At 40.0% G+C, this 10,658-nt stretch overlaps 1 protein-coding gene across 1 annotated transcript in view; it reads right to left on the bottom strand.

Annotated features, from left to right (window-relative positions):
- Positions 1 to 5,927: 5,927 nt before the first annotated feature.
- Positions 5,928 to 10,658, bottom strand: part of VPS37B (VPS37B subunit of ESCRT-I) — a 39,320-nt gene continuing 34,589 nt past the window's right edge. The window contains exon 4 of the mRNA XM_073676221.1: positions 5,928 to 8,588. Within this exon, the coding sequence (XP_073532322.1) occupies positions 8,079 to 8,588 (510 nt within the window). The 3' untranslated portion in view covers positions 5,928 to 8,078. The remainder of the gene's footprint in view (positions 8,589 to 10,658) is intronic.

Genomic DNA, 10,658 nt, shown 5'->3' with positions numbered 1-10,658 from the left:
AAGATTTCTTAATGGCTGACAACCCAAAAGTAGCAACTTTTTGCTCTCTCCCAAAAATACATAAGAGCATAGAGAACCCGCCCAGAAGACTAATAGTTTCAGGTATTGGTAATATGACAGAGAAGGCTAACTAATGTCTTGCCCAAGAATTAAGAGAACATGTGTATGGCTTACCATCTTACACAAGAGACACCATGCAAATTTTACATAACTTAAAAGATACTAGACTTGAGAGACATGAGCTTTTGGCCACGTGCGACATGGAAAGCCTGTATACAAGTATTGACCACGCTAAAGTTTGTGTGGCCGCTGATCATGTGACAGGAAGAAATCAAGACCTAAACCCAGCATGAAAAAACTTCATTCTCAAACTCCTAAAATACATCCTCACCAGGAATTATTTTTTATTCGATAATCGCTTTTACCTTCAAACTAGAGGTACCGTGATGGGTGCAGCCGTAGCTCACAGTTTAGCTAACCTTTATTTGGGATGGTGGGAGGAGGAAATCGTCTTCACTGAAGCAATGTCCGACTTTACAGCTCACATCATCGTTTGGAAGCGCTATATAGATGGGCTGATTAGTTGGGATGGCACTGACTGACAACTACTTGAGTTCATTAATTCTCTGAACACTAATGAATTGAATTTGAAGTTAACGCTTTCTTTCTACAAGAACTTGATTCCTTTTCTAGATATAATGATCCAGAGCGATGTCAATAATGAGGGTCAAACTGACCTTTTATAGAAAAAAAAAAGACAGCAACTAATAGTATCCTGGATGCCAAGAGTGCTCATTCCATAAGCACTGTTAAAGGCATCCCTAAGGGAGAATTTGTCTGTCTTAGATAAAATTGCTCTACCTCCAAGTCATGTAAAATAAGAGCTATAGAATTGACTCAAAGACTCCTGGAGAGGAACTACTCTAGAAAGATGATCAAAAGAGGATTATAATGTAGCATTGAGAACGAATCTGGAAGATCTACTTACTCCTAAAATTCAGGTCAATATTAGTTTATAATTAATCTATCATGAGAATGGCAGACCCTTATGGATATTCTAAAGTTTATTCATGTTTAGAATCTAAGCAAACACTGGGATATCCTGAGGTCAGATTGGGATCTTCATGACAATTTAACACCTTGGGCTTCTTTGGGGTATAGAAAAGCTACAGTACATACCTCTTGGATTTGTTGTTGTCCAGTCACATTATACGAAATGTGAAGAAATCAGAGACCAAACGTCCTGGCTTCTATCCGTGCAAGCTATGCAGGGCATGCCAGATTCTAATTCCAAAGAAAGACGTAATTGATGCATTTGGGAAAATGTATGTTTTAAAAACGCATATTAACTGCTCTTCAATGGGAGTAGTTTATTTCTGGAATGTCCCTGCGGCTTGAGATACGTGGAGAAAACCACGAGAGATCTTAAAACACGGCTTAGGGAACATATCAACAGCATAATGAACGATGAAAAAAAACCTGTAAAAAGCAGAACAGCGTATTCACTCCAACCCCTATAGCCAAACATTTAAAAGAATCTATATGGTCTCCGCTGGAAAGAACTTAAGGAATTGGCCTTATGTCCGATTCAATTGGATATTAGGGGAGGTGATGTCGATTCTGCTCTCTTGAAGAAAGAAAGCGAATGGATTTTCCACATGAACTCGGTCAATCCATATGGCCTAAATGAAGACTATAATTTTGGCTGTTTTTTAGGACACTACAAATGTAACTCATATCTTACCTCACCCATTTACTTCATGTTGGCCTCTTAGGTCCCTCCTTTGACTCTTTGCTCTTTAGAAATCCATAGGACATCATGATGATATTATTTGATAAGTGCTACTACAAATTAAATATAATTTACTAGCATATCCAGATTGATATTAAATCTGGAAAATAACTTCTGATGACTATTCTCCCACAAGTCATTCATATGAGGTAGATGACTCTAATAGGGGCTGGCTTGATCTATTTTGATGAGCCTGTCCGGTTATACCAGGAGTGGAGGATATATAGAGATAACTCGTATAGACACATTCTCTACACTGACCACCTATTGACAGTCTTTTGAATCCATTGTGTAACCTGTGTAGGGATTAAGTTTGTTCCATCAAATCTCTATTTCCATGGATTGATCTATATCTACTTCCTTTATTAATTTTATGGTGGTTTCCATAAGTCTTGATAACATTTGCGGGATATTTTATCCTGTAATTGTTATAATTAGAATATATAATATTTTGGGTAAATTAAAGAAACTGTACAAAATTTGGGATTACTGTCCCTGACGAGAACCTCCCAATAAGCGTTATGTTCCAGGTAGACAACCTCATGATGAGATTGTCTGTCTGATTTATTTTGATAAGCCGACATGACTAATTTATTTGGAGTATAGGTTTTTCTTCCAAAGTATATAATTAGTTGCTCTGTTTGGATTAATTTTAATCCTTCATGAATCTATTTTTTGGATTGATTTTCCTATGGAGGCCATTTGGTTCATTTTCTGCAGTACTTATGGAAGTAGAGGAGTATACTGCTATTTCTTATACATCATATGGGACCCCTTGGGATTGGATAATCTATCAATCACTGTAAATCCTTTAAATAGGCTGCAGATTCAGCAGATCCCGCCCTTTGATGAAGCCGACACATATCAGCAAAACACGTCAAGGATTCAGTCTCCGTGCATAGGGACAGCCAGCCTAATTTGAGACAGGGTTAGCAATTGAATAGGTACAGAAATTGTTCCCCTCTTGCAGCCCTGGCACCAACACCTAGTATTCTTAGTATGTACTTAATGGAGAATGACATCTAGATTCTCTCTTGCTCGAATTAATTGATTTGCTAATTTACCCCTTAGCTGATGGTGTATTCATTTTTTACTACTCAGCTTAGCAGCATATTAATTTTCCCACTGGCTGTTCCCCTAACTTCATTTTTTATAGCTAATTTATATTAAAGGGACATTGGCTAGTATTTAATGTGGATTGACATAATTGTATTATCTTTCACATTACCATGCTGAGAATTTTGGTTTAAGTACTGTGGTCTATAAACCGTTTAATACATTTGTTTATATATCATATATTAACTCTTTACTGATTCTTTTAAATAGGTACTTAAGTTATTTTTTTAATTCATATACATTTTCCTCTTTGCTTTAGTTTATACTGTGTGGAGCACTATTTGGGGCTGTTTATACTGTGTGGAAGGCAATGCGGGCCCTGTTACATTGTATGGAGCACGGTGTGGGCCCATTATACTGTATGGAAGGCAATGCAGGGCGCTGTTATACTGTATGGAGGACTACGTGGGGCCCATTATACTGTATGGAGAACTTTTTTTGTGGCCATTATACTGTATGGAGGACAGTGTGGGGATTACAGTTGGAGAATCATACTTTGATGGGGTCACAATTCTTCGTCGGGGGATTGAGGGAGAGGGGTACAGTAGGGTCATCATACTGTGCATGTGGCAGGTACGATGGAAGAATTCACTGTGGGGTTATCTTACTGTGTTTGGAGGCACTTTTGTTTGCATCATACTTTATCTGTATTATTCAAGGTTTTTAGCATTTATTACATATTTAAATTAGGCCATTGGAGCCTATCTAACTTTAAAATCAAGTTCTGCAAATCAGAAATCCTGAACATTAATACTCCTTCATCCACTCTAGCGCCCTTGAAAAATGCTTTTCGCTTTAAATAGGCAAACATGACTTTAAAATATTTGGGGATCTTATTATCAAGAGATGTAAATTTTACATACTCTTAACTTCCCTAAATTATTACAATCGGTACTGGAGAACTGCTCAAGATGGACGAAGGACACTTTTACGTGGTTCGGTAGCAGCGCGATTTTTAAATGAACATTCTCCCTCAGATCCTGTATGCAATACAGGCTCTCTCCCTATTAGGCTCTCCTCATCCTTCTTTAGCAGTCTGACTTCAGTTCAAACCCAATTTATATGGTCTGGCAAACTTCCCGTGTTAGAAGAGCCATATTGTACTACCCTAAATATTAGGGAGGTATAGCATTGCCCGATTTTAGATCTTACTATATAACAACCCACCTTTCTAGCGTCCTGGACTGGTGTAGGTTGGGATTGAGCAGAGCTTTACCAGTATCCCTCTCAAATAGACTCCCTAGCTAGAACCATTTTTAGTCAGAGCACTTAACACGCATCCCACAATTTGGGTGCCCCTTGCATGTTGTTCCCTTCCTGTAGTGCGTGCTCATATTATACTGTATCTCTCCCCTATGTTTCAAATTTTGGGTAATCCACTTTTCCTTCCAAGCCTTGACAACCAGGGCTGTGGAGTCGGTAAGCAAAACCTCAGACTCCATTTCCCTGACTCCACAGCCCGGCCTCACTACTGAGCGTGTACATAAAGTGCAGCACAGATTCATCTCAACTAAAAGCCGAGATCAGGAACAGAACAGACATTTATAGGACATTTCATATGCAAACTGCCTCTTCAGAGAAAAAGAGGACTTGAACTCTATTGCACCACTTATTGGAAGCAGCAATCCTACAAGTAACGATCAACCCTTTAACAAGTCGTGCAATATGACTTAGATTCTGATTTGGCTTTTATCCTCAATTTGCAGACACTTCATAACTTTCTCAAATTCCTATGAAACAATTTACAGCACATCCTATATTGTACTACTGTACCCATATTATATATTTTAGGAGTCTGTCCATTTTATACTGACTCCACCAAAATGGACACAGACTCCACAGCCCTGGTTCCCATGATGCGTTTTTGGTTAGTGTTAGATGCTGTGTATTTTCGCTGTGTCAGAAAACGCAGCATCTTACAGATCCAGCAAAGTGAATGGGATTTATAGACATCTCTTGCCAATTGTGCTTTTTTAAATTTTAAATACATTGCTTAAGTTGACCTGCGGTGCGTGTTTCAAATTCGCAACATGTCATTTTCTAGCTTTATGTGCAGAAACTCCCTATAGAGTTGCATTAGATGGGAAAATCTGCAGTTATAAAGTGCATTTCTGCTGCAGAAACACACTAAAAACGCATGTAATCCATACATAATCTATCAAAGTTTAGGCAAAGTCAAATACCAGGAAGTATCAAAATCAAAGCAGTCTAATTTTAAAATAACCTGTCATGTGAAAAGAAAGAGACTGATTAATTGAGTCTGTGGACAGGAGTCATTTATACAGGTGACTATGTAAGACACCTGTCTTTAATGCAGGTGACGAGTTGGTTAGAAGCGTCTAACTGGTCTGTAGGAGCCAGAACTCATATTGGTTTGTAGGGGATCAAATACTTATTTCTCACTGCAAAAGGCAAATAAATTTATCTAGTTTATACAATGTGATTTTCTTGATTTTTTTTTGATATGCTATCTCTCAATGTTAAAATTAACCTACCCTTAATATTATAGACTCATGTCTTTGTCAGTGGGCAAACTTACAAAACCAGCAAGGGGTCAAATACTTATTTCCTTCACTGTATGCTATAAAGAATTCTAAGGTCTTTTGCACACTATATGTAAAGCAGTGCACAAAGTTTGTCTTGTGGAGGGGATACTTACTTTTATCAAATCTGTTACCCTGTCCCTACAACAAAGAAAGTTTTAATAGTGTATTTCATAATTGCATATTACCAGAGGTAGTAACTAAATCCCTTTATCAATTCCCCCCAACCCTCCTCCACATAAAAAAAAGGGAAAAAAAACACTCTGGAAGCATAGCCACAGATCCACAATCCTGAACATGTCACTTAAAAATAGGCTGGTCTGACATTGATTGGAAATTAGATTTCATCTACTGTGTATGACCAGTCTCAGATTTGTACAAAAAAATACCAGCCTGTTAGTGTGGTGTCAGATGGGAAGGGTAATATAAAAAAACAAAAAACCCAGTATCAGAAATGACAAGCTGCTTCTGGAACATAAAATCAAATCTGAAGGTTGTAGTTTATTGAAAATATCCAGGTAAATTAACAACTGCACTTTTGTTAATAAACAAACCTTTACAATAGAAAATATGAATAGTGTAGTGTCTGCACAGAGGGATTAGAGCACCTCCATAAAACATCCAACGCTAGTAGTCTCCTGGGTCAGACCACCAATCCTTTTGGTCTTCAGTGCAGAAATGGTATAAAGAAAAGGTTAAGTGCCTCTAGAGCTGGAAGGGTACACCGACCATGAGGACTTCAGTGGCTTCCATGGAATAGTGGAGTTATATTTTCATTTAAGTATTGTCTACTATAGACTAAGAGCTTTTAATGAGCCATGGAAAAAAATACATAAATCCATTAATGTATATTCTGACAATGGGTTGCAAGTAACAGCATCTTGGTGCTATATGCACCACTGGTAAGGTTACAACCTGACAATGGACTGGATATAGAGAAAAATCATAGGAAAAGGAAAAACAAAATCTATGCTTTGAGAATAAAATGAAAAACTACCAGTCTAAGCTGGTTTATAAAAGCTTTAAACGTATGGCTTTACCCTACACCTTTCTTTTCCATTGCATCGCTGTAGCATTTATAAAGTGGATTGACCAGATATAAACATTGAATACGCATGGGTTCTGAGCTTGTACAGATCTTCCCTCAACAGCTGCATTTACAATTCGGCATGAGCTGAAATCCTACCGCTCTCCTCCTCTGGTGATTGAATGCTGTGCTCTATAGTGTCTATATACAAAGCCGAATAAAGTGCAGCACATTGCAGCCAAGCCGTTTGTGAAGTGTCAACCAGCAGCATTGTGATTGCAGGGCTGGCTTAAAAGGGAAGATATGAAGATTGTTTAATATGTAGAAGACTTTCTTTTCAGAAAATGCAAAGGGGAGATAATTTTGAGTGGAAACTGACTACACCTATTAATTTCAAATCATGTTAATTTGTTCCCTATATAATGCAGCAAAATCCGTAACAAAATTTGCACAAAGCCGTGCGCTCATCACCTCACGATGCTTGGTACATAATGCAATGTATTTACTCAGCTTTTTATGTGGATGAGATCCTGACACTAATTGGTGTTTAAAGTTGAACCCTATGCTTCAATCCTACGCTGCTGCCAATAAAAAGTAACTATAAAGCAGTGGCTTATGTATATCCAGGATGACCATCTGTAGGAAATGGTCATACCTTTCAGAATTTGCATGAATAAAATAGTTTTCATTTACCTCTATTTAAACTCGATTTAAGGTAGGAAGTGAATAAAGTTCTTTGTAATAGGAGAACAGTAACCTGGACTTTTACAACAAATGCAGTCCTTCCTAGCAGTTCACATAAGATATGCAGTCTTTGTTTCTTAAGAGTCCAGAAGTTAGCAGTTAGTCTAAGGCACATCAAAGCCACGTGCATATATTACACAACGCATCGCTGTCAGACCATCAAGAAAAATATTTGCATCCACACAATTTGCATTTAGACTACACATTACAGATTTAGTAACATTCCAATCCCTGAATGATCCTGTTAATGTCCTAGGTATATTTCCGGTAACATTACTATGATCTTTTATTAAATTATTGTTAAACACATTGAAAGTTGGGTACAAGATATGCAGAGCAAACGTCACTTGTTCAACCTTCTGCACAGGCTCTTAGGAGATTACAGGAAACCTGAGGATTTTGGCAATGGACCAGTGCATTTTACCTTGTTCTTCCTCATACTGTCAGTTGATTTTAATGTTACCAATGGCTGTCAAGTAATAACTGTTCATTCCAATGCAGCATTCACGAGTATAATTCAGCATGGATAAAAAGCAACACAGTGGCACAGGAAGTAGAAATCCTTCTGGTCAATATGCTCGCCCTCTGTCTGCACATTTGTTTTGCAACCTAACCCTACATAATCTCTCTTCAACCACCCAACACAAAAATAATTAGTTTACAAGCCAAATGGTCTGTAATTTCCTTCTGAACAGAGAAGGTAGCAGTGGCCAGTCATTAAAAAAAAAAACAATAGTCCTGTGGCTTGCTGTATATACCAATATGTAGACATGTCATACATATCCAGCTCACAGAAAGATAGAAATGGTGTAAAGATGGGAGCACCAATGTTTGAGGAGAAACTCATGCAGTATCACTACAAAATGAAGCCAGGGTTTGGAGGCAGCCGTTGAGGTGGTCTTTGAGGAAGAGCTGGGGGATACTGAGGAGTGTATGGAACAGGATAGCCAGGCTGCGGCATCTGACCCGGAGGCTGATATCCTATCCGTGAGGGAATAGGAGGACAAGGGGACGCTGCATACGGGAGCCCCGGAGCAGGCTGCTGAGCAGCCATTGCAAAAGGAGTTGGATACATTCCAGCTTGCGCAGGTTGTGGTGGCGGCGGTGGTGGGACAGCTCTTCTAGGCATGACTGAGGGTGGTGTATTGAAAGGTGCTGGGTACAATGATGGAGGGGCTTGGATAACTTCAGATGGTCTTGATTGTGGCTGCATAGAAACCTGAGGGAGTCTCTGTCCTTTTAACACCATCTCTTGAAGTTTCTCTATTTTCACACGCCGTAAATGTGCCAATTTGCGCTTCGATAAATATTCATCAACAAAGGAATCCATCTGGATACCGCCATCAAGAAAGTTTTCAGCCATATTCTATTTAAAAAACAAACAAGGTTATACATTTAGGATTACTTGGCAACAGAATCTGACATTTTCCATATTTTGGTATAAATCTGGCCTGAAACAATTCGATTTTCGCACAAGTCCTACAAGTGGATAAAGAAAACCAAACCAAGTGATTCAAAGATGAGTGGTTTTTTTGGGACCGGGGGGGGATGAGGGAAAGTAATTGTTGATTAGTCCTGCACATCAGTTTGAAGGAATTTTAGGCAATTCCCCACAGCTTCATCTAGGAGGGCTCTTTCACACGTCAGTGTGTCCAGTACGTGTAGTGCTAGTTTCCATACGTACGGGAAAAACTGACACATCTGTTTTAATGGACCGTATGTTCCACACGTATACATTTCCGTTTTTGGCCAGCAGCCCGGATCACAAGGACCCATTCAAGTACCGCACACGGATGCCATTCATGGGACATGTACCGGCGCTTGGGAATCAGCCTACAGTTAGCGCTGTTCCTAAGCACCGGGTGCTGAACACTGCTCTCATCATTGTCCCCTGCTGGCGTTGCGATCAGCACCAGCAGGGGATAATGATGAAAGTAGTAGTCTGCTCCTGGTGTCTCCACCTGTAAAAATGAGAATAAAAAAAAAAATAAAAAAAAAAAATAAAAACCACACTCACCTGTCCTTAAGTGTCCCCCGCTGTAATCCACGAGACCGCTCACACTGAGGAGCCGGGGAGAATGACGAGCTCCAGCAAGCAGCCCCGGAGCTGCGCTCAGCGAGCGGTGTCCTATCACTTATTGAGCTCAGCAGATGTCAAGGGCCCGCTCGCTGGAGCGAGTCATTCTCACCGGTGTAAACGGTTGCATGGATTACAGAGGGGGACACTTAGGACAGGTGAGTATATGAATTTTTTTTATTTTATTCTTATTTTTACAGGTGGACACTGCGGGAGCAGACTACTACTACTGCTCTCATCATGGTCCCCTGCTAGTGCTGATCACAGCTCCAGCAGGGGATAATGATGAGGGAAGTGTTCAGCACCTGGTGCTTGGGAACAGCGCTAACTGTACCCAGATTCCCAAGCGCCGGTACGTGTGATCCTGATGCGGAACACGTGTGCCACACAGGTGCACATGGACATGGATATCTCTGGTACCGGAAATATCAGGACGTGTGAAAGAGCCCTTATGATGGTGGGCTCTCTCTTTATGATCTGTTCACTTCAGTTCATTCCTCAACATTATAGGAATAATGTGAGGACTTTGACTTTGAGAAGCGTCATCAGGATTTTATACCCCAGATTAATGACATGTATGTAAAGGTGCTTTAACGTTGACTAAATCCTCACCTTTCTTGTACAATCTGTTTTAGAGAAATCTATAGTTGAAATTGTAAACTAATGAGTTGCAAGTGCAACAGATGGGAACCACACCTATAGCCTTCCCACCTCTCCGCTTTTTTCTAGCCCGCTGCCAGTCTCTGACTGACAAGTCACGGAAACATGAATGACCAGTCAGACAGAAGGCAGGCAGTGGGCAGGGAATAGGGAGAGGCAGGAGAGCTGTAAATACACTGCCCACCCAGCGCACTTGCAATTCATCAACATACAATTTTAACCCCTTTCCGACATGTGATGTACATGTACGGCACATTTAGTGTCTCTCCCTTCAGCGTGAGCCCGCACCTTTCTGGGGACATGACTGCTGATCTGTACAGCTGTCATGTGCCCCTAACAGCCACGGGTGGAATTGCGGAAGGACGTCATAAGTCCCGCCCATTGGCGCCCATGTCACATGATAGCACGTCGCAGATGGGTTGGCATGACAATCTGGGGTCTGCGGGAGACCTCTGCAGTTGTCATTTCCAGGATGCTATGAGTGCTGCCCAGCGGTCGGCGCTCATAGCAAGTGAGCAATTCATCTACATACAGGCGATCAGAACATCACAGCTTCTAGTCTCCATGGAGACTATTGAAGCGCTCAAAAAAATAAAAAACACATGTTTTTAAAAATATTTATAAAAAAAAAAAAAAAAACCTCAAAACACCATCCTTTCGGCCCATTCAAAATAAAATAAGAAAAATCAAACATACACA

Source organism: Phyllobates terribilis, unplaced genomic scaffold (genome assembly GCF_046119375.1).
Source record: "Phyllobates terribilis strain yellow unplaced genomic scaffold, ASM4611937v1 Scaffold_1__5_contigs__length_1240528914, whole genome shotgun sequence".
NCBI classification, from domain to species: Eukaryota; Metazoa; Chordata; class Amphibia; order Anura; family Dendrobatidae; genus Phyllobates; species Phyllobates terribilis.
Note: the sequence above shows the minus strand (reverse complement) of the source record. Positions and strands in the feature narration are given on the sequence as shown.